Genomic DNA, 25,510 nt, shown 5'->3' on the forward strand with positions numbered 1-25,510 from the left:
GAATGAGAGGGGATCTCATCGAAACGAATAAAATTCTGACAGGGCTCTACAGACTGGATACAGGATGTTTCCCCTGGCTGGGGAGGGGTCTAGAACGAGGGGTCACAGTCTCATTATACGGGGTAGGACATTTAGGACTGAGATGAGGAGAAGTTTCTTCACTCAGAGGGTGGTGAACCTGTGGAATTCTCTACCATAGAAGGCTGTGTAGGCCAAGTCAATGAATATATTTAAGAAGGAGATAGATAGATTTCTAGACACAAAAGGCATCAGAGGGTATGAGGAGAGAGCAGGAATATGGTATTGAGATAGAGGATCAGCCACGATCTTATTGAATGGTGGAGCAGGCTCGAAGGGCTGAAAGGCCTACTCCTGCTCCTATTTTCTATGTTTCTAAAGGACATAATTACTTTAGAGGCAGTTCAGAGAAGGTTCACTCGACTGATTCCTGGGATGAGGGGGTTATCTCATGAGGAAAGGTTGGACAAGTTGGGCCCGTATACACTGGAGTTTAGAAGAAAGAGGTGATCTTATTGAAATATATAAGATCCTGAGGGGACTTGAAGGGGTAAATGCTGAGAGGATGTTTCCCCTTACGGGAGAGACTAGAACTAGGGGCCACAGTTTAAAAATAAGGGGTCTCCCATTTAAGACGGAGATGAGGAGAACTTTTTTCTCTCAGGGTCGTGAGTCTGTGGAAATTCCTTCCCAGAGCGCTGTGGAGGCAGGGTCATTGAATATTTTTAAGGCTGGGTTAGATAGATTCCTGATTAACAAAGGACTCAAAGGTTATAGTAGGTAGACGGGAAAGTAGGGTCGAGATCACAATCAGATCAGCCATGATCTTATCAAATGACAAAGCAGGCTCGAGGGGCCGAATGGCCTACTCCTGCTCTTAATTCGTATGTTCGTATGTCATTCTCCATGTGTGAGCTGAGGCAGCTAGTGCCGACAGGCTCTTTTATATCAAAGCTGAGCCCAATCATTTTCCCCGGAGATCCTTTGCACTCCACCGCCCCACTCCCCCATACACTTTTCAGCAGGTCACTGCATACCAATCAGGAGCAGGATTCCTGGTTGACGCCGCCCCCCCACCCCCACCCCCATCACCCACATGCCCCAAGCCCAGGGGTAACTAGACCATCTGCAGCCCTGAAAGGTGCCCTGGCTAAGATCAGCTTGCTCAGTCACTGAATGTGGGACATGCTGGCGTGTGATGCTCAGTACCATGACAGACCATACCTTTACCCACTGGGCCATCCGGGGAGTGGGAGCCCTGGAAGTTAAAGCTCCCTGAGATGGTCTCACCCCTGAAGCTGCTTCCAAGGAAAGTCTGTGTACAGGAAACATCAGAAATCTGACACTTAAATTTGGACTTCACACTCACTTTTTACAGCATTGTCTCTTGGTCAGTGACATACTGGCAGTTCATACACAAGGTGTAAAAACTAATGAAACTTGAAGCTCCCTAATAGAATAGCGATTCTTTCACAACATAAATCGCTTCTCAAATTCAATCTACATCCAACCAGGCGGTTGGTAAATCTGCTTTCAATATCTGACTCATGTGACAGTTTGTGATAAATGGCAGCTGGTCCTGACTGTTTCGTAGGAAGATCTATTGTTCAGCCCTACTTCAGGTATCTAACTTTACACAGGGATACTCACCCCCCATTTCAGGTATCTAACTTTACACAGGGATACTCACCCCCCATTTCAGGTATCTAACTTTATACAGGGATACTCAACCCCCCCCCCCCCGCCTATTTCAGGTATCTAACTTTATACAGGAATACTCACCCCTCTCATTCAGCAACAGGCTCCAGTTACTGCGCACGGACACACTCGATGTTTGGGTCCTCTTTCTCCGGTTTATATCCCTCCCTTAGATTTCCGATAATGACCAGAATTAAGCAACATTCTGATAAATATTGAATTCCTATGCAGGAAGGTAATTTATACGCACAGAACTGTGTTGATAATAGGGTTTATTAATTAATGCCTTTACATAACATCCCTATCCCAGCTTCCAAAGAACTGTACCTCCCACTTAATTGCGTAACTTCAAATTGCACGAACATCTGAAATTCTGATTTTGCCTCAAATTCCTACGAAAATATTAACCCATCGGATTACATCGAGTCTACAGCACAGAAACAGTCCATTCGGCCCAACTGGTCTATGCCTGTGTTCATGCTCCACACGAGCCTCCTCCCTCCCTACTTCATCTCACCCTATCAGTGTATCCTTCTATTCCTTTCTCCCTCATGTGTTTATCTAGCTCCCCCTTAAATGCATCTATGCTAGTCGCATCAACTACTCCTTGTTCTACATATCTCCCACTCTCTGGGTAAAGAAGTTTCTCCTGAATTCCCTACTGGATTTATTAGTCACTATCTTATATTTATGGCCTCTAGTTTTAGTCTCCCTACAAGTGGAAACATCTTCTCTACGTCTATCCTATCAAATCCTTTCATAATCTTAAAGATTTTTTTTATCAGGTCATCCCTCAGTCTTCTATTTTCTAGAGAAAAGAGACCAAGCCTGTTCAATCTTTTTTGATAGTTATAACCTCTCAGTTCTGCTATCATCCTAGTAAATCTTTGTATCTGGTTACATGCAGAATCTTGGGGTTGGGGGAGGCAGTAGGGCAATGTCCCTTGCGGGGGAACAGCGTGCAGCCAGGTCCAGTTTAAATTGAATCAGTGATCTGCCAGCGCCAATCTCGCTCCATGTAGGCAGAGGGCGGCAAAAAATGGTGGTCAGTGGAGGGCGAGTTATTGAAGCAGCACAATGTCTCCCAGGACCCCTCCCCACAATGATTCAGCCGCCGAGATGCTCGCAGAGCAAGTAAGCAACAGGAAAGAGGTCCTGTTACCCTCCAATAGTGGGGGGGGAAAGGCCATGTCAAATTTGGTCAGCAGCAACAGATAGAGGTGGCTGAGCAGTTCAGTGCCATCAGCAATGTTCCCAGAACCTGGCTGCAGTGCAGAAATTTAATGACCTCACCAGGACTACCAAGGTAGCACTCCTCTTCTCATATCCCTTTCTCTCCACACAGTTCTGCACCACCCTACTTTAGCCCCCCCTTCCCTCCTCTGCTTCCCGTGCCTCTCATCCAATCATAATGGGACACTTTGCTCCAACTCCTGTGTTCGTTTTCACACACACACACACACGCTACTGACCTCACAACTACTTTCCCCTCTTGACCACACTTATTGCTTCTTCCTCTCAGCGGGCACACTACACTAGGCTGCCTCGCACGCCTTCAAATCCCTTCAGTAGGGCACACACTAACCCAACCACTCTCCCTGCAGGGGACGCTGACACACAACAGAAGGGATAACAGGGGGAGGTCCTGCCTGGAGGCAGTCATTGACATCACTGGCAGAGAGGGGGCACAGAGGTTTGAGATGGCCAGGCATAGCATGGTGTACGGGCATCTTCCCTTCCTTTAGGTGTTAGCCGTGGTTCAGCGGTAGCACTCTCACCTCTGAGTCAGAGCACTGTGGGTTCAAGCCCCACTCCAGGGACTTGAGCACATAGTTCAGACTGACACTCCACTGAATGTTCAGAGTACATTAAGGATGAAAAAGCACTGAAGGAGAGGGAAGTGTGTGTTTGTGTGATACATACAAGGGCAGGTATTGAAGGGGGAAGTGCATTAGATGGGAACAATGAAGTTTTTAAAGCAGTGAGAACAGCATACCAGGACTGCACTTACTATGAATGGCACTTGGAGGAGGATCAGGACATTTGAGCAATGCTTTGCGGCTCGACTTGAGATTGTATTCAACAGTGTCTGAGATCAGAAACATGTCAGAAAGGACTTTACAAAGTCTCACCGTCAGCAACCCCATTAAAAGTTTTTAGAAAAAAGTTTACAAACTATCGGATCTCCTCTGGTGTTGCTCATGTACAAAGATGAAAATAAAATGTTTCTCTGTTCCTCTGCTACAATTCTCGTCTCACACAAACTCTTTCAAATCTGTCTCTTCCGCCCCACTCTGTACGGCTTGCACACAATTGGTTTTGTTCTTTGTCTGACTCTCACTTCATCCAGTTACAAGTTTATCCATCCTCCCTCTCTCCATACCTCAGCCAGTTTCTGTCCTTTTCTCTCTCTCTCTCTCTCTCTCTCTCTCTTTTTCTGGGCTGACACTCCAGTAGGTCTGGAGCTCGGAGGGAGCAGGGGACACTGGGACTGGGGCTGCGGGGGGGGGGGGGGGGAAAGAGTAGGGGGCACTGTGACTTTGTGGCCTGGTACTGCGGAGGGCGAGGAGTGAGTGACAGATGTAGGATTATAATAATGTCTCTCTTCACAGATCATTTAAGCTTCCCATTTTTTCTGTAATTTGATCATTTCCTCTCATCCCCTGTAACAGGAGCATAGGAACAGGAGGAGGCCATTCATCCCCTTGAGCCCGTTCTGTCATTCAATTAGAACACGGCTGATCTGTATCTTAACTCCATTTACCCGCCTTGGTTCCATAACCCTTAATAACCTTACCGAACAAAAATCCATTAATCTCAATTTTGAAATTTTCAATTGACCCCCGTGCTCAACAGCTTTTTGGGGGAAGAGAGTTCCAGATTTCCACTTCCCTTTGTGTGAAGAAGTGCTTCCTGATATCACCCCTGAATGGCCTAGCTCCAATTTTAAGATTGTGCCACCCTTGTTCTGGACTCCCCCACCAGAAAAAATAATTTCTCTCCATCTACCCTATCAAATCCTTTCATCATCTTAAATACTTCAATTAGATCACCACTTAATCTTTTATATGTGACGGAATACAAACTGAGTCTATGCAGCTTGCCCTCATAATTTAATCCTTTTATCATAGCATGATGAGCAGATCAGAGGCTGGGTATTCTGCGGCGAGTGACTCACCTCCTCACTCCCCAAAGCCTTTCCGCCATCTACAAGGCACAAGTCAGGAGTGTGATGGAATACTCTCCACTTGCCTGGATGAGTGCAGCTCCAACAACACTCAAGAAGCTCGACACCATCCAGGACAAAGCAGCCCGCTTGATTGGCACCCCATCCACCACCCTAAACATTCACTCACTTCACCGCCGGCGCACTGTGGCTGCAGTGTGTACCATCCACAGGATGTTCTGCAGCAACTCGCCAAGGCTTCTTCGACAGCACCTCCCAAACCGCGACCTCTACCACCTAGAAGGACAAGGACACCAGGCACATGGGAACACCACCTGCACGTTCCCCTCCAAGTCACACACCATCCCGACTTGGAAATATATCACCGTTCCTTCATTGTCTTTGGGTCAAAATCCTGGAACTCCCCACCTAACAGCACTGTGCGAGAACCTTCGCCACACGGACTGCAGCGGTTCAAGGCGGCGGCTCACCACCACCTTCTCAAGGGCAATTAGGGATGGGCAATAAATGCTGGCCTTGTCAGCAGCGCCCACATCCCATGAACCTATAAAAAAAAGATACAGCACAGGAGGCCGCCATTTGGCCCATCGTGCCTGTGCTGGCTTTCAGCCCTGGTATCATTCTGGTGAATCTGCGCTGCACCTCCTCCAAGGGCAATATATCCTTCCTGAGGTGCAGTGCCCAGAACTTAACGCAGGACTCTAGATGGGGTCTAACCAGAGCTCTATACAGCTGTAACATAACTACCCCCGTTTGTATTTCAGCCCTCGAGATAAAAGCCAACATTCCATTAGCCTTTTTAATTATTTTTGTACCTGTCCATTGGCTTTTAGTGATTTCTGTACTTGGACCCCTAAATCTCTTTGCTCCTCTACAGTTCCTGGCTTCTTGCCATTTAGAAAATATTCTGTTTTACTTAGGTCCAAACTGGATGATCTCACACTTTCCCACATTGAACTCCATCTGCCACAGTTTTGCCCACTCACTCAATCTATCAATGTCCCTTTGCAACTTCCTGCTCCCGTCTACACTATTTACTGCGCCACCTAACTTAGTGTTGTCAGGAAATTTAGACATCCGGCTCTCTATTCCTTCATCCAAGTCATTTATCAATATAGTGAAAAGCTGAGGCCCCAGTACAGATCCCTGGGGGACACCACTAGTCACATCCTGCCAATTTGAGTACATACCCATTATCCCTACTCTCTGTCTCCTACCTCCTAACTAATTCCCTATCCAAGCCAATAGGTTGCCTCCAATTCCATATGCTATCATTTTTGTTAATAGTCTCTTATGTGGAACCTTATCGAATGCCTTCTGGACGTCCATATAAATAACATCCATAGACACTCCCGTATCTACCACGTTTGTTACCGCCTCAAAAAATTCAACTAGATTCATTAGACATGACTTATCCTTTACAAGGGTAGGATAAAGGGGAACCAGTAGATGTAGTACTGGATTTTCAAAAGGCATTCGATAAGGTGTCACATAAAACGTCATTTCACAAGGGGTTGGGGGTAACATATTAGCATGGATAGAGGATTGGTTAATGGACAGAAAACAGAGAGTAGAGATAAACGGGTCATTTTCAGGTTGGCAGGTTGTAACTAGTGGGGTGCCGCAAAGATGGGTGCTTGGGCCTCAGCTATTTACAATCTATACTAATGACTTAGATGAAGGGACAGAGTATAATATATCCAAGTTTGCTGATGATACAAAGCTAGGTGGGAAAGTAAGCTGTGAGGAGGACGCAAACAGTCTGCAAATGGATATAGACAGGTTAAGTGAGTGGGCAGGAAGGTGGCAGATGGAGTATATGTGGGAAAATGTGAGGTTATTCACTTTGGTAGGAAGAATAGAAAAACAAAATATTTTTTAGATGGTGAGAAACTATTAAATGTTGGTGTCCAGAGGGATCTGGGTGTCCTGGTACAAGAAACATAAAAAGTTAGCATACAGGTACAGCAAGCAATTAGGAAGGCAAATGGCATCTTGGCCTTTATTGCAAGGGGGTTGGAGTACAAGAGTAAGGAAGTCTTACTACAACTGTACAGGGCTTTGTGAGACCTCCCTTGGTGTACTGCGTACAGTTTTGGTCTCCTTATCTAAGGAAGGATATACTTGCCTTAGAGGCGATGCAACCAAGGTTCACTAGATTGATTCCTGGGATGAGAGGGTTGTCCTATGAGGAGAGATTGAGTAGAATGGGCTTGTACTCTCTGGAGTTTAGAAGAATGAGAGGTGTTCTCATTCTGAGGGTGCTTGACAGGGTAGAGGCTGAGAGGTTGTTTCCCCTGGCTGGAGAGTCTAGAACTAGGGGGCACAGTCGCAGGATAAGGGGTCGGCCATTTAAGACTGAGGGGAGAAATTTCTTCACTCAGAGGGTTGTGAATCTTAGGAATTCTCTACCCCAGAGGGCTGTGGATGCTGAGTCGTTGTGTATATTCAAGGCTGAGATAGATAGATTTTTGGACTCTAGGGGAATCAAGGGATATGGGGATCGGGCGGGAAAGTGGAGTTGAGGTTGAAGATCAGCCATGATCTGATTGAATGGCCTAATCCTGCTCCTATTTCTTATGATCTTTTGTTCAAATCCATGCTGGCTCTCTCTGATCAGTTCATATCTGTCCAAATGCTCAGTCACTGTCCTTAACAACTGATTCTAGTAACTTCCCCACAACTGACATTAGACTAATAGGCCTATAATTTCCTGGGGTTTATCTCTTCTACCCTTCTTAAATAATGGAGTGACATTGGCAATTTTCCAATCCAAGGGGACAATTGCTGAATCGAGAATGTTTTGGAAGATCATGATTAACGCATCTACAATTTCCTCACCTACTTCTTTTAATACCCTGGGGTGGAAACCATTAGGTCATGGAGATTTGTCTATCTTTAGTCTCATTTTTTTTTTGTTGTTACAGCACGGAGGGAGGCTATTCGGCCCATCGAGTCCGCACCGGCTCTATGCAAGAGCAATCCAGCTCGTCCCACTCCTCCGCCCTATCCCTGTAGCCCTGCAAATATTTTCCTTTCAAGTACTTATCTAGTTCCCTTTTGAAGGCCATGATTGAATCTGCCTTCACCACTCCCTCGGGCAGTGCATTCCAGATCCTAACCACTCACTGTGTAAAAAAAGTTTTTCCTCATGTCACCTTTGGTTCTTTTGCCAATCACCTTAAATCTATGTGCTCTGGTTCTTGACCTTTCCGTCAATGGAAACAGTTTCTCTCTATCGACTCGGTCTAGACCCTTCATGATTTTGAATACCTCGATCAAATCTCCTCGCAACCTTCTCTGTTCCAAGGAGAACAACCCCACGTTCTCCAGTCTATCCATGTAACTAAAATCCCTCGTCCCTGGAATCATTCGAGTAAATCTCTTCTGCACCCTCTCTAAGGCCTTCACATCTTTCCTAAAGTGTGGTGCCCAAAACTGGACACAATATTCCAGTTGTGGTTGAATCAGTGTTGTACAAAGGTTCATCATGACTTCCATATTTTTGTACTCTATGCCTCTATTTATAAAGCCCAGGTTCTCGTATACTTTTTTAACTGCTTTCTCAACCTGCCTTGCCACCTTCAACGATTTGTGCACATAAACCCCCAGATCTCTCTGTTCCTGTACCCCTTTTAGAGTTGTGCCCTCTAGTTGATATTGCCTTGCCTCATTCTTCCTACCGAAATGTATCACTTCGCATTTTTCGGCTTGAAATCTAATCTGCCATGTGTCTGCCCGTGCCACCAGCCTGTCTATATCCTCTTGAAGTCTATCACTATCCTCCTCACTGTTTACTACACTTCCAAGTTTTGTGTCATCTGCAAATTTTGAAATTTGTACACCCAAGTCCAAATCATTAATATATATCAAGAAAAGCAGTGGTCCCAGCACCGACCCCCGGGGAATACCACAGTACATCTCCACCCAGTCCGAAAAACAACCATTCACCACTACTCTCTGTTTCCTGTCCCTTAGCCAAATCTATATCCATGTTGCTACTGCCCCCTTTATAGGGTACGGTAGCATAGTGGTTATGTTACTGGACTAGTAATCCAGAGACCTGGACTAAAATCCAGAGTCATGAGTTCAAATCCCGCCATGGCAGCTGGCGAATTTAAATTCAATTAATTAAATAAAATCTGGAATTAAAATACTAGTATCAGTAATGATGGCCATGAAACTACCGGATTGTCGTAAAAACCCATCTGGTTCACTCATGTCCTTTAGGGAAGGAAACCTGCCGTCCTTACCCGGTCTGGCCTATATGTGACTCCAGACCCACAGCAATGTGGTTGATTCTTAATTGCCCTCTGAAATGGCCGAGCAAGCCACTCAGTTGTAAAATCTCGCTACGAAAAGTCATAATAAGAATAAAACCGGACAGACCACCCGGCATCGGACCACTAGGCACCGGACACGACAACGGCAAAACACCAAGCCCAGTCGACCCTGCAAGGTCCTCCTTACTAACATCTGGGGACTTGTGCCAAAATTGGGAGAGCTGTCCCACAGACTAGTCAAGCAACAGCCTGACATAGCCATACTCACAGAATCATACCTTTCAGCCAACGTCCCAGACTCTTCCATCACCATCCCTGGGTATGTCCTGTCCCACCGGCAGGACAGACCCACCAGAGGTGGCGGTACAGTGATATACAGTCAGGAGGGAGTGGCCCTGGGAGTCCTCAACATTGACTCTGGACCCCATGAAATCTCATGGCATCAGGTCAAACATGGGCAAGGAAACCTCCTGCTGATTACCACCTACCGTCCTCCCTCAGCTGATGAATCAGTCCTCCTCCAAGTTGAGCACCACTTGGAGGAAGCACTGAGGGTAGCAAGGGCACAGAATGTACTCTGGGTGGGGGACTTCAATGTCCATCACCAAGAGTGGCTCGGTAGCACCACGACTGACTGAGCTGGCCGAGTCCTGAAGGACATAGCTGCCAGACTGGGCCTGCGGCAGGTGGTGAGCGAACCAACACGAGGGAAAAACTTACTTGACCTCGTCCTCACCAATCTACCTGTTGCAGATGCATCTGTCCATGACAGTATTGGTAGGAGTGACCACCGCACAGTCCTCGTGGAGATGAAGTCCCGTCTTCGCACTGAGGACACCATCCAACGTGTTGTGTGGCACTACCACCGTGCTAAATGGGATAGATTCAGAACAGATCTAGCAGCTCAAAACTGGGCATCCATGAGGCGCTGTGGGCCATCAGCAGCAGAATTGTATTCCAGCACAATCTGTAACCTCATGGCCCGGCATATTCCTCACTCTACCATTACCAACAAGCCAGGGGATCAACCCTGGTTCAATGAGGAGTGTAGAAGAGCATGCCAGGAGCAGCACCAGGCGTACCTAAAAATGAGGTGCCAACCCGGTGAAGCTACAACTCAGGACTACATGCATGCTAAACAGCGGAAGCAACATGCTATAGACAGAGCTAAGCGATTCCACAACCAACGGATCAGATCAAAGCTCTGCAGTCCTGCCACATCCAGTCGTGAATGGTGGTGGACAATTAAACAACTAACGGGAGGAGGAGGCTCTGCAAACATCCCCATCCTCAATGATGGCGGAGTCCAGCACGTGAGTGCAAAAGACAAGGCTGAAGCATTTGCAACCATCTTCAGCCAGAAGTGCGGAGTGGATGATCCATCTCGGCCTCCTCCCGATATCCCCACCATCACAAAAGCCAGTCTTCGGCCAATTCGATTCACTCCACGTGATATCAAGAAACGGCTGAGTGCACTGGATACAGCAAAGGCTATGGGCCCCGACAACATCCCAGCTGCAGTGCTGAAGACTTGTGCTCCAGAACTAGCTGCGCCTCTAGCCAAGCTGTTCCAGTACAGCTACAACACTGGCATCGACCCGACAATGTGGAAAATTGCCCAGGTATGTCCTGTCCACAAAAAGCAGGACAAATCCAATCCGGCCAATTACCGCCCCATCAGTCTACTCTCAATCAAAGTGATGGAAGGTGTCGTCGACAGTGCTATCAAGCGGCACTTACTCACCAATAACCTGCTCACCGATGCTCAGTTTGGGTTCCGCCAGGACCACTCGGCTCCAGACCTCATTACAGCCCTGGTCCAAACATGGACAAAAGAGCTGAATTCCAGAAGTGAGGTGAAAGTGACTGCCCTTGACATCAAGGCAGCATTTGACCGAGTGTGGCACCAAGGAGCCCTAGTAAAATTGAAGTCAATGGGAATCAGGGGGAAAACTCTCCAATGGCTGGAGTCATACCTAGCACAAAGGAAGATGGTAGTGGTTGTTGGAGGCCAATCATCTCAGCCCCAGGACATTGCTGCAGGAGTTCCTCAGGGCAGTGTCCTAGGCCCAACCATCTTCAGCTGCTTCATCAATGACCTTCCCTCCATCATAAGGTCAGAAATGGGGATGTTCGCTGATGACTGCACAGTGTTCAGTTCCATTCGCAACCCCTCAAATAATGAAGCAGTCTGAGCCCGCATGCAGCAAGACCTGGACAACATCCAGGCTTGGGCTCATAAGTGGCAAGTAACATTCGCGCCAGACAAGTGCCAGGCAATGACCATCTCCAACAAGAGAGAGTCTAACCACCTCCCCTTGACATTCAACGGCATTACCATCGCCGAATCCCCCACCATCAACATCCTGGGGGTCACCATTGACCAGAAACTTAACTGGACCAGCCATATAAATACTGTGGCTACGAGAGCAGGTCAGAGGCTGGGTATTCTGCGGCGAGTGACTCACCTCCTGACTCCCCAAAGCCTTTCCATCATCTACAAGGCACAAGTCAGGAGTGTGATGGAATACTCTCCACTTGCCTGGATGAGTGCAGCTCCAACAACACTCAAGAAGCTCGACACCATCCAAGATAAAGCAGCCCGCTTGATTGGCACCCCATCCACCACCCTAAACATTCACTCCCTTCACCACCGGCGCACTGTGGCTGCAGTGTGCACCATCCACAGAATGCACTGCAGCAACTCGCCAAGGCTTCTTCGACAGCACCTCCCAAACCCGCGACCTCTACCACCTAGAAGGGCAAGAGCAGCAGGTGCATGGGAACAACACCACCTGCACGTTCCCCTCCAAGTCACACACCATCCCGACTTGGAAATATATCGCCGTTCCTTCATCGTAGCTGGGTCAAAATCCTGGAACTCCCTTCCTAACAGCACTGTGGGAGAACCTTCACCACACGGACTGCAGCGGTTCAAGAAGGCAGCTCACCAGCACCTTCTCAAGGGCAATTAGGGATAGGCAATAAATGCTGGCCTTGCCAGCGACGCCCACATCCCGTGAACGAATAAAAAAAAATTTAAAAAAATTCCATGGGCCGCAATCTTGATGGGATATTCTCCAATACCATTTCTTAACTTATGTTAAATCTAGTTAGTTCCTTCCCTTGATTTATTTTTAGTTTTCCATGTATCTCTGGTATATTATCCTCATCCTCTATTGTGAAGGCCGATACAAAGTAGCTGTTTAGTAAGTCTGTCATTTCCTGATTTCCAATTACAGTATCACCTGCGTCTGTCAAAAAGGGGCCCACATTACTCTAAGCTATCCCCTTTCTCTTAATATATTTGTAAAAACCTTTAGCACTGTCCTTGATATCCCTTGCAAGCTTTTTCTCTTATTCCCTTTTTGCTGTTCTTACCACTTTCTTTGTATCCCTTCGCTGTTCCGCATATCTCTCCCAGTCCACGAGATCTCTACTGTTCTTTGCATTCGTATAAGCCCTTTCTTTTAGTTTTATTTTATCTCTCACTTCCCTTGTTGACCAAAGTTGTTTAATTACATAAGTGGAGCTCTTGCCCTTTTGGGGTATGTACAGGTCTTATATTCTACAAAATACTTCTTTGAACACCTCCTACTGTCCACCTGTATTTATACCCAATCTACTATGGTCAATTCCTGCCTCATCCCTCCAAAGTCAGCTGTACCCAAATTTAAAACCATAGTCCGTGACTCATCGTTCTCCCTCTCAAACCTAATATCGAATTCAATCATATTGTGGTCTGTTAGCAAGATGTTCCCTTACTGTTAGATTATTGACTAATTCAGGTTCATTACTCATCACTAAATCTATAATGGTCTGTTCTCTTATTGGTTCAAGGACAGATTGTTCTAGAAAACTGTCTCCAATTTGACCATTTCCCCTCTCATTCCCTGTAATTTGACCATTTCCCCTCTCATTCCCTGTAATTTGACCATTTCCCCTCACTTCTGCTTGTCAGCATGGCTCAGTGAGTCGTTCTTTTGTCTCGGAGCCAGAAACTCATGGGTTCCACTCCCACTCCAGAGACTGCACTGTCGGAGGGGCAGTGCCGAGGGAGCGCTGCACTGTTGGAGGGGCCATCTTTCAAATGAGACATTAAACCGTGGCCTCGTCTGCCCCCTCAGGTGGATGTAAAATATCCCATGGCACTATTCGAAGAAGAGCAGGGGACCTCTGCACAGTGTCCTGGACAATATTTATCCCTCAACCAACATCACTATAACAGATGTCATGGACCTGAAACGTTAACTCTGTTTCTCTCTCCATAGATGCTGTCTGACCCGCTGAGCATTTCAAGCATTTTCTGTTCTTATTTCAGATTTCCAGAATCCGCAGTATTGTGCTTTTGTTTCATTAAACAGATTATCTGGTCATTATCAAATTGATGTTTGTGGGAGCTTGCTAATGTTTTCTACATTACAACAGCAACAACACTTCAAAAGTGAATATTTGGCTGTGAAGCGCTTTGGGATGTCCTGAGGTGGTGAAAAGCACGACATAAACACAAGATCTTTCTTTTCCTCACCTTACAAGAACTACTGCACTGGTCATCCTGGTCATTCAGAATGGGACTACTGGTTTACAATGAACTAGAGACTGAAATCTGGATTCTCCATTCACCCCAATCCAATCCCACTCAGACTATAGACAGCTGGTATATAAAGTGGAGATTTGACACTGGTATGATGGGGTTTTCACGTCTGAGACTGGGGTTAAAGTACTTAAACCCCGGCAGTTTAGGGGCGATTCACCCTGTACAGTGTCTCTGGCCCCCGTACTGTATCTGACCCAAGAATGCCTTGGTGCTGATGGGGAAACTCTGTGTCAAACCTCAGTAAGATCACAGATGGAAACTGTGTACAGTTTTGGGCCCCACACTATAGGAAGAATATTGAGGCAACAGAGAGAATACAGCACAGATTCACTGAGATGCTGCCTGGTGTGAGAGAATATAAATACAGTCAGACTTGAAAAATTGAGGCTGTTTTTGTTAAAACAGAGGAGATTATGGGATGATCTGATCGAGGTGTTTAAAATAATGAAGGGATGGGACAGAGTAGATAGAAACAGACTCTTTCCAGTGTTTGAGGTTCGAGAATGAGGGGACATAGATATTACGTTGAATGTAAGAGATTTAGGACAGGGAGCAGAAGAAACTTTTATTACACAGAGGGTAGTGAGGCTGTGGAATGAACTGCTGGAATCAGTGACTGAAGCAGAGACCATGTCAACATTTAAGAAAAAGGCAACATTTTCTATCAACTCTCCTTTTCCTTCCCAGACAAGGGCAACAAAGACTATTGTGATCAGTTCTGGGCACCGCAATTTAGGAAGGATGTCAAGGTCTTGGAGGGGGTGCAGAGGAGATTTACTAGAATGGTGCCAGGGATTTAGGACTTGAGTTATGTGGAGAGACTGGAGAAACTGGGATTTTTCTCCTTAGAGCAGAAAAGGTTAAGGGGAGATTTAATATAGGTGTTCAAAATTTTGAGAAGTTTTGATAGAGTAAATAAGGAGAAACTGTTTCCAGTGGCAGGAGGGTCACAATTACACAAATTGGGGTTGTATTCTCTAGCGTTTAGAAGGTTAAGGGGTGATCTGATCAAAGTTTATAAGATATTAAGGGGAACGGATAGGGTGGATAGAGAGGAACTATTTCCGCTGGTTGGGGATTCTAGGACTAGGGGGCACAGTCTAAAAATTAGAGCCAGAACTTTCAGGAGTGAGATTAGAAAACATTTCTACACACAAAGGGTGGTAGAAGTTTGGAACTCTCTTCCACAAACGGCAATTGATATTAGCTCAATTGCTAATTTTAAATGTGAGATAGATAGCTTTTTGGCAACCAAAGGTATTAAGGGATATGGGCCAAAGGCAGGTATATGGAGTCAGATCACAGATCAGCCATGATCTTATCAAATAGCGGAGCAGGCACGAGGGGTTGAATGGCCTACTCATGTTCCTATGAGGATCGGTAACCAGAGGACACAGATTTAAGATAACTGGCAAAAGAGCCAGAGAGGAGATGAGGACAACATTTTTTTTAAAACAGAGCGAGTTATGATGATCTGGAATGCACTGCCTGAAAGGGCGGTGGAAGCAGATTCAATAATAACTGGATAAATACTTTAAGGGGAAAAATTTGCAGGGCTATGGGAAAAGTGGGATTAATTGGATAGCTCTTTCAAAGAGCCGGCACAGGCACGAATGGCCTCTTTCTGTGTTGTATCATTCAATGATTCTACAAATAAAACAGTGGAGACAATTCACATATATATCTAGACACAATCACTTCCTTCACTGGGATGGTGACACACATGCCTTACTAGAACTGCCTTATATTTAGTCAAATGCAAATAGCGCTGGGCTGTAATCAGCAACAAAAACCCAGAAATTAGTCTGATCTGCTTTTTTCTCTCTAGTTCGAGCTATAATATCTATGACACTGCTGTTTATGAGAGTACAATGAGATTGCCATCATCTTTCGATGTGCAGTATGCTCACTACCGGTCCCCTTGGCCTTCTGTAATTTACTGAGCAGCCGGTTGCTCAATGATAATATCAGCTTTCAGAATGTAATGACAGTACAAACACAAATTTGAAGCCGGGTTAATGAGCCAGCGCAACAGATGTGATTGCTGGATGTTGAAGGCAGTGTTCCCAAGCGCAATCAGACCATCTACTCTCCCATGATCACGATTGCAGCAAAGGCACTCGCTGCAATCTCACACGCATTGAGGCGTTCAGGACAGTCACCCATGTACAGCATTAACTTTAATCGTCTTGTGCTGAACTGCAGATGAAAACAAATGCTTGTTCGCTATCAGAACCCAGTATAAAGCTGCTGGAATGTCGTAAAAACCCAAATGTTTGTCTGATGTCCTTTGGGGAAAGGAACCAGCTACCCCCATATGGTTGATTCTTAATACCCTCAGGGCTACCAGGGATGGACAGTAAATGCTGCTCTGCGAGCGTTACCCATCACCCACAACAAATAAAAAAGTGCGTCAGATAGAAATGTTTTAAACAAGTTATGTAAATGCTTGAAGTATTATACAGACATTATAACAATAAAACAAAGTGAATATTGCAGTACTGTACAGGAGTGCTATAATCTAATAAAAGGGGGTGTATCGTGATTTGGACAGGCCTGTTATAATCCACTGGAGATGTCTATTATGTCACAAGCTTCTGCATCACACAAAGGACTGTGGAAATCTGGAACTCTCTTCCCCTAAAAAGCTGTTGAGGCTGGGGGTCAATTGAAAATTTCAAAACTGAGATTGATAGATTTTTGTTAGTCAAGGGTATTAAGGGTTACGGAACTAAGGCGGGTAGATGGAGTTAAGATACAGATCAGCCATGATCAAAATGAATGGCGGAACAGGCTCGAGGGGCTGAATGGCCTACTCCTGTTCCTGTGTTCCCAAGCTATGAAAGTCGTCTCACTCTCCTGCCCCAACTCCCAAAAGCACACCATCAAAAAAGATAAAAATTATAGATATGTGGCTGATAAACTAAATTGTAATAATAAAGTAACAATAAGTTGTGTTTCGGAGTGTGTTCCAGGATGTGCTTAATCCATCATTCAAATTCTTTACACCTTCTTTATTCTCTACTGATTGCTCAGATTCATGCTCCTTCAACTAGAACTACTTGCAGACAAAGAGAATTAATAAAAGGACACACTATAACTAAAGTTGTAAAGTTTGTGTTAGAAAGTGAGAGCAATCTTTACACATATAGCAGCTGTGAAACAATCTGGGTTATTTTTTATTCTTTAGTTATATCAAACGTGCCAGTGCTCCATTCCGCAGACTGAATTTGATCATTACCTGAAATGACTGCAATTTTGAACGATCCGTGTTCTTCCTGGGCAATCCTTTCCGCCTCCTCCATTAAAAGCATTCCGAAACCCTGGAAAACACAGAAAACCAACAAGAATGAGGAACAAAAGCAGCAACTCTAGACAAGCACTTGGATAGCTTGGGATCACAGAATGATACAGACAGAAGGAGGCCGCAGCCCATCGCACCTGTGTGGCTCTTTGAAGGAGATATTCACTTAGTCCCATTTCTCCAGACCTTTTCCAATACTCTTAAATTTTTGTTTTTCAAATATTTAGTCACTCCCTTTTAAAAGCTATTCTGGATTCTGCTTCCCCCACTGTTTCTGGTCAGGCAATCCCTGTCCTCACATAGTGGATGTCCCATGGTGTTTGCTCATACTAAATCAAAGGATTCCTCCTTTAGAACGACAGGATACCTTGTTTTAAATGCAGGGTGTATTACAGTTAGGATAAGGAACTCTTGATAATGCAACATGCGACACCAAATCATTGCCATTTTCATCCTAGAGCAGAACTCCATCAGTTCCTCCATTCACCAGTCCTTCAATTTTAACCAATAACTTGCATTGTATAGCAACGTTAATGTAAAGAAATATATCCTAAGGCGCTTCCCAGATGGGAACGGACAGGGAAACCCGATGCTAGTGAGGTACCTTTGAAGTGCCTGGTAACCGGTGCACTAACTGGCTGCTGCGTTTCCTACATTACAACAGTGACTACACTTCAAAAAGTATTTCATTGGCTGTGAAGTGCTTTGCAACATCCTGAGTTGTGAAAGGCGCAATATAAATGTAAGATCTTTCTTCTTTCGAGCTATGCAAGAGATGGTGAGGTACACAAGTTACCTAATGGGATACAGGAAGTAGATCCATTACAATACTTTTACAAGGCAGCAGGATATGATGGAACATTCTCAGGGTTGTGAAAAGCAGGTGTAGAACCCATGCTAGGGTGTGTTTCTCTACAGAGAGAGAGAGAGAGCGCGCGAGCGAGTGTGTTATTAATAGCCGGAACTGGTTATCAGGAAGGAAAGGGTGGTCGAGGCCAGGACACTGGAACATTTAGGAAACTATTAGATGCTGTGATGGGAGACGGCAGGGATGAGGTTAAATGAGCTGATCTTCTGATTGTGTGTACACCAGTGTCCCTAGTGGAGAAGAGGGAACAATGGAACATAAGAACAGGAGTAGGCCCATTCAGGGAACGTATCAAAGTCCTTGGTGGGACAGGGCAATCTATTGGAGACTCATCCCCACTTTGTAACCAGTTTATTTCATTGGAATTTCAACTTTGGATTTGGAAATCCTAATTTTAAGCCACTGAAACCCACATTACAGGCTCCAATAAACTTGAATACAACACATACAGAACTTACCACATCCAATAGCTTAACGTGATGCAGAGGTGAAGAGTAATGAGTCAATTTTATTTTTATTATTTCATTCCTATCTTTACAAAAGTTATCAAAGTGAAAGGATTATTTTAATTAAAAACTGTCGATAATAAACCAATGACAGTTGAGTGAAAGTATTTTCCTTTACCTTTATACAAACAGGAAATGACTTCTCACTAAGTTCACACTAAAGTGATTTCACACTGTATCTGTGTCAACCGTCTTCTCAGACAGGACCAGTGCAGTAAAGGGCCCTAGGTTCTTCATTGAAAGGATTACACGTGAAGTACATAGTAGGGTGGAACTCCAGGTTTAAAAATTAGGCTACATCACCCACACAATTATCATCTGCACAGCAGTATGGCCAAGGCTGGCAGCATTATATCAGTGTTCTGACACTCGGTCACTCTGAACCCCACCGCTAAATGGATCTACAACTAGAATAAAATAAAATGGCAATATAAACGCACAGGCTGCACGGGAAAGATATAGGGTATGGTAGCATAGTGGTTATGTTACTGGACTAGTAATCCAGCGGCTTGGACTAATAATCTGGAGTCATGAGTTCAAATCCTGCCAGCTGGGGAATTTAAATTCAATTAATTAAATAAAATCTGGAATTAAAAAAAACTAGTATCAGTAACGGTGGCCATGAAACTACCAGATTGTCGTAAAAACCCATCTGGTTCACTAATGCCCTTTAGGGAAGGAAACCTGCTGTCCTTACCTGGTCTGGCCTATATGTGACTCCAGACTCTCAGCAATGTGGTGGATTCTTAATCGCCCTCTAAAATGGCCTAGCAAGCCACTCAGCTGTAAAATCTCGCTACAAAAAGTCATAATAAGAATAAAACTGGACGGACCACCCGGCATCGGATTACTAGGCACCGGACCCGACAAAGGCAAACCAAGCCAGTCGACCCTGCAAAGTCCTCCTCTCTAACATCTGGGGACTTGTGCCAAAATTGGGAGAGCTGTCCCACAGACTAGTCAAGCCTGACATAGCCATACTCACAGAATCATACCTTTCAGCCAACGTCCCAGACTCTTCCGTCACCATCCCTGGGTATGTCCTGTCCCACCGGCAGGACAGACCCACCAGAGGTGGCGGTACAGTGATATACAGTCAGGAGGGAGTGGCCCTGGGAGTCCTCAACATTGACTCTGGACCCCATGAAATCTCATGGCATCAGGTCAAACATGGGCAAGGAAACCTCCTGCTGATTACCACCTACCGTCCTCCCTCAGCTGATGAATCAGTCCTCCTCCATGTTGAGCACCACTTGGAGGAAGCACGGAGGGTAGCAAGGGCACAAAATGTACTCTGGGTGGGGGACTTCAATGTCCATCACCAAGAGTGGCTCGGTAGCACCACTACTGACCGAGCTGGCCGAGTCCTGAAGGACATAGCTGCTAGACTGGGCCTGCGGCAGGTGGTGAGCGAACCAACATGAGGGAAAAACTTACTTGACCTCGTCCTCACCAATCTACCTGTCGCAGATGCATCTGTCCATGACCGTATTGGTAGGAGTGACCACCGCACAGTCCTCATGGAGACGAAGTCCCATCTTTGCACTGAGGACACCATCCAACGTGTTGCGTGGCACTATCACCGCGCTTAATGGGATAGATTCAGAACAGATCTAGCAGCTCAAAACTGTGCGTCCATGAGGCACTGTGGGCCATCAGCAGCAACAGAATTGTATTCCAGCACAATCTGTAACCTCATGGCCCGGCACATTCCTCACCCAACCATTACCAACAAGCCAGGGGGTCAATCCTGGTACAATGCGGAGTGTAGAAGAGCATGCCAGGAGCAGCACCAGGATATCTAAAAATGAGGTGCCAGCCTGGTGAAGCTGCAACACAGGACTACATGCATGCTAAACAGCGGAAGCAACATGCTATAGACCAAAGCCAAGTGATTCCACAACCAACGGGTCAGACCAAAGCTCTGCAGTCCTGCCACATCCAGTCGTGAATGGTGGTGGACAATTAAACAACTAACGGGAGGAGGAGGCTCTGTAAACATCCCCATCCTCAATGATGGCGGAATTCCGCATGTGAGTGCAAAAGACAAGGCTGAAGTGTTTGCAACCATCTTCAGCCAGAAGTGCCGAGTGGATGATCCATCTCTGCCTCCTCCCGATATCCCCAGCATCACAAAAGCCAGTCTTCAGCCAGTTCGATTCACTCCACGTGATATCAAGAAACGGCTGAGTGCACTGGATACAGCAAAGGCTACGGGCCCTGACAACATCCCGGCTGTAGTGCTGAAGAATTGTGCTCCAGAACTAGCTGCGCCTCTAGAAAAACTGTTACAACACTGACATTTACCCGACAATGTGGAAAATTGCCCAGGTATGTCTTGTCCACATAAAGCAGGACAAATCCAATCTGGCCAATTACCATCCCATCAGTCTACTCTCAATCATCAACATCCTGGGGGTCACCATTGACCAGAAACTTAACTGGACCAGTCACATAAATACTGTGGCTACAAGAGCAGGTCAGAGGCTGAGTATTCTGCGGCGAGTGACTCACCTCCTCACTCCCCAAAGCCTTTCCACCATCTACAAGGCACAAGTCAGGAGTGTGATGGAATACTCTCCACTTGCCTGGATGAGTGCAGCTCCAACAACGCTCAAGAAGCTCAACACCATCCAGGACAAAGCAGCCCGCTTGATTGGCACCCCATCCACCACCCTAAACATTCACTCCCTTCACTACCGGCGCACAGTGGCTGCAGTGTGTACCATCCACAGGATGCACTGCAGCAACTCGCTAAGGCTTCTTCGACAGCACCTCCCAAACCCGCGACCTCTACCACCTAGAAGGACAAGAGCAGCAGGTATATGGGAACAACACCACCTGCACGTTCCCCTCCAAGTCACACACCATCCCGACTTGGAAATATATCGCCGTTCCTTCATCGTAGCTGGGTCAAAATCCTGGAACTCCCTTCCTAACAGCACTGTGGGAGAACCTTCACCACACGGACTGCAGCGGTTCAAGAAGGCGGCTCACCACCACCTTCTCAAGGACAATTAGGGATGGGCAATAAATGCGGGCCTTGCCAACGACGCCCATTTCTCATGAACGAATAAAAAAAAACTTGTTTTATTCAATCTCATAACTATTTTTTTTAATGCAAGGCAGCTGAGTGCAGCCTGAGAGAAGTGTAAGAGATGGGTCATGGATTGAGCCTGGTAGTTGCTCGAAGCACAGAAAGACTGGGGTCCACTGCTTTATGAAGTCAAGGCAAGCTGAATATAGTGACAAGGGTTTTCTGTTCCAACCCCTGGGCTTGATACGATTACTTGGATATTGTGCAGGTAACTCTAGTTCATGGAAGAGTGAGGCTTCATTTACAGGAGTGGACCAGAGAAAAAATATTGGAAGTAAAGTCCTAACAACACAACAGAAGTAGCTAACTGGTGCTCTTTTCTGGTCAGCTGAATGGTTTATGCTGGTTAAACTCCAGCATTACCTGAGCCTTAGTTCGTGCCAATCGGTACCTAATCACTCTGGATGTTGGTAAATGGAGAGTGTGATATAAGGAACTCTCCACAGGGAAAGAGTTTTCTTCGCAGCTCCTTTTAGAGACTCAATGGTAGTTGGGTTTCCAGGTATGTCAGGCACACAGCCGAATTATCTGCTTACTTTAGTTTTAAGACTTTTAAGGTCTATTTTTGGATTAAAAGGAACAGCTGGGATACATGTCGAAAAGGAACAGCTGGATACATGTCGAAAAGGAACAGCTGGGATACATGTCGAAAAGGAACAGCTGGGATACATGTCAAAAAGGAACAGCTGGATACATGTCGAAAAGGACAAGAAGTGCCAGGGGAGAGAAAATCGAAACCACAAAAATGTAAAAATGATCCCCTTGCAACTGTTTTTTTTATATTTAGTAATAGACTGAGGAAGTAAGTTCTCCAAATATAACATTATATCGAGTTACATCGAGCCAACAGCACAGAAACAGGCCATTCAGCCCAACTGGTGTATGCCGGCGTTTATGCTCCACATGAGTCTCCTCCCACACATGCACTTTAACCCAGAGGGGTTGACAATCGGCAGATTCTAGGTTTGAATTTTCAGAAGTCACTGGAGTACAATGGAGCTGCCCTCATGTGTTCTGTTCCCCGCCCCCTTATAAACTAACAGTTCCACACCAGAAAATTGGACAAGTGAGAAATGTAATGAAAAAGATTTGAGACAGTTTGCAAACTGATTTAAGCTCAAGGAACTTGTGATTTTCCTAGAGTGAGATATATGTTACCTTTCTGAATCTGAATGAGATGCAACAGGTCTGCCATGTAATCTATCTCATCGGTTTTCCTAAAATATCAATGCCACTGCTTGACCTCAATAACTGGGTGTTCACTGCACTGGGTTGCTGCACTTTAACCCGTGTGAAAATTGTTTGTGCCCAAGCAGCATGGAATTCTGGGGCCATGAAGGGGTTTCATCAGGACTCCAAAGGCAGGAGATTAAAACATCACCACGATGACACTTTTACAAGGTACAATGCGGTGCGTATTACAGATAGGGGCTTTGCATTATGATGAATGAGACCCTCCATTAGCCTGGCGGGAGAGTCCGTTGACCATTTCACTGTCACAGTAAAACTCCCAGCATTCAGTTGAGGGTCAACAAATGGATGTTGAAATAAATTACCACTTTCTGCCTCAGCGATCTTTATGAAAAGATGCCTACGTCGGTACTATTCAGTGTTGTGGAAATAAATCCCCCAAATTCTCGATCCTTACCTGATGCTGGAACTTGGACGGATCCCGTGCGCTAACAGGCACCACACTGCCGTATACATGCAGCTCTCGCACGATAGAGACTCCTCCCTTCAACTCCACTCTGAAAGTTTCCTCTGAACATTTCCGCAGGCGGAGTAATCCGATTAGAATGTCTTGCTCAGGATCTTCATAGGATAAGAACGTTTCCCAGCCGCCATTCGCGACATAGTCTCTTCTCACCAGTTCCACCTGAGAGAAAACAAGCACAGACGGAGAAGCCCCCATTATTGGGCTATTAAATTAACCACAGACTCACCCTCCCACTACAGGGATCGGGCTTTAAATTAACCATGTACTGAGACCCTCCCATTACAGGGATCGGGCTATTAAATTAACTATATACTGAGACCCTCCCACTACAGGGATCGGGCTATTAAATTAACCACAGACTCTCACCATCCCACTACAGGGATCGGGCTATTAAATTAACCATCTACTGAGACCCTCCCATTACAGGGATCGGGCTATTAAATTAACCATACACTGAGACCCTCCCACTACAGGGACCGGGCTATTAAATTAACTATATACTGAGACCCTCCCATTACAGGGATCGGGATATTAAATTAACCATGTACTGAGACCCTCCCATTACAGGGATCGGGCTATTAAATTAACCATACACTGAGACCCTCCCATTACAGGGATCGAGCTATTAAATTAACCATACACAGAGACCCTCCCATTACAGGGATCGAGCTATTAAATTAACCATACACAGAGACATAAGAACATAAGAAATAGGAGGAGTAGGCCATATGGCCCCTCGAGCCTGCTCCACCATTCAATCATATCATGGCTGATCTTCAACCTCAACTACACTTTCCTGCCCGATCCCCATATCCCTTGATTCCCCTACAGTCCAAAAATCTAAATATCTCAGCCTTGGATATACTCAACAACTCGGCATCCACAGCCCTCTAGGGTAGAGAATTCCAAAGATTCACCACCCTTTGAGTGAAAAAATTCCTCATCTCAGTCTTAAATGGCCGACCCCTTATCCTGCCACTATGCCCCTAGTTCTAGACTCGCCAGCCAGGAGAAATAACCTCTCAGTCTCTACCCTGTCAAGCCCCCTCAGAACCGTATATATTTCAATGAGATCACTTCTCATTCTTCTAAACTCCAGAGAGCATAGGCCAATTCTAGTCAACCTCTCCTCAGAGGACAACCCTCTCATCCCAGGAATTAATCCAGTGAACCTTCGTTGCACTGCCTCTAAGGTAAGTGTATCCTTCCTTAGATAAGGAGATTGAAACTATTCACGGTACTCCAGGTGAGGTCTCACCAAAGCCCTGTACTTCCTTACAGGGATTGGGCTATTAAGTTAACTATATATTAAGACCCTCCCATTACAGGGATCGGGATATTAAAATACAATGGGGAGAATTATTTGTGTAGTATAGCATGAAGTATCAGTGCTGGGAAACAGAACATAGAAATTATAACACAGAAACAGGCTGTTTGGCCTAACCAGTCCGTGTTGGTGTTTATCCTCCACAATAGTCCTAATCCATGTGTCTGCTCTGTGCCCAGATCCCTTTATTCCCCTTTCTTTCAACCACCTATCTAACCCATTTGTAAATGTTGACATGGTCTCTGCTTCAATCACTAACTCCAGTAGTTCATTCCACAGCCTCACTACCCTCTGTAATAAGAGTTTCTCCTGCTTTCTGTCCTAAATCTCCAACATTTAATGTAGTATCTATGCCCCCTCATTCTAGACCCTCAATCACCGGAAAGAGTCCATTTCTATCCCATCCCTTCATTATTTTAAACACCTCGATCAGATCATCCCATAATCTCCTCTGTTTTAACAAAAACAGCCTCAATTTTTCAAGTCTGATTGTATTTATATTCCCTCACACCAGGCAGCATCTCAGTGAATCTGTGCTGTATTCTTTCTATTGCCTCAATATTCTTCCTATAGTGTGGGGCCCAAAACTGTACACAGTTTCCATCTGTGATCTTACTGAGGTTTGACACAGAGTTTCCCCATCAGCACCAAGGCATTCTTGGGTCAGAGACACTGTACAGAGTGAATTGCCCCTACACTCCTGGGGTTTAAGTGCTTTAACTCCAGTCTCAGAGGAAGAAAACCCCATCATACCAGTGTCAAGTCTCTACTTTATATACCAGCTGTCTATAGTCTGAGTGGGATTACCAATGTAATACAAGTGGGATTGGATTGGGGTGAATGGAGAATCCAGATTTCAGTCTCTAGTTCATTGTAAACCAGTAGTCCCATTCTGAATGACCAGGATG

At 45.6% G+C, this 25,510-nt stretch overlaps 1 protein-coding gene across 1 annotated transcript in view; it reads right to left on the reverse strand.

Annotated features, from left to right (window-relative positions):
* Positions 1–25,510, reverse strand: part of elp3 (elongator acetyltransferase complex subunit 3) — a 79,410-nt gene that overhangs the window by 27,326 nt on the left and 26,574 nt on the right. The window contains exons 6-7 of the mRNA XM_067985252.1: positions 23,207–23,434; positions 17,025–17,106 (exon numbers count right to left, since the gene is read on the reverse strand). Of these exons, the coding sequence (XP_067841353.1) occupies positions 17,025–17,106; positions 23,207–23,434 (310 nt within the window). The remainder of the gene's footprint in view (positions 1–17,024; positions 17,107–23,206; positions 23,435–25,510) is intronic.

Source organism: Heptranchias perlo, chromosome 5, assembly GCF_035084215.1.
Source record: "Heptranchias perlo isolate sHepPer1 chromosome 5, sHepPer1.hap1, whole genome shotgun sequence".
In the NCBI taxonomy this organism is placed as follows: Eukaryota; Metazoa; Chordata; class Chondrichthyes; order Hexanchiformes; family Hexanchidae; genus Heptranchias; species Heptranchias perlo.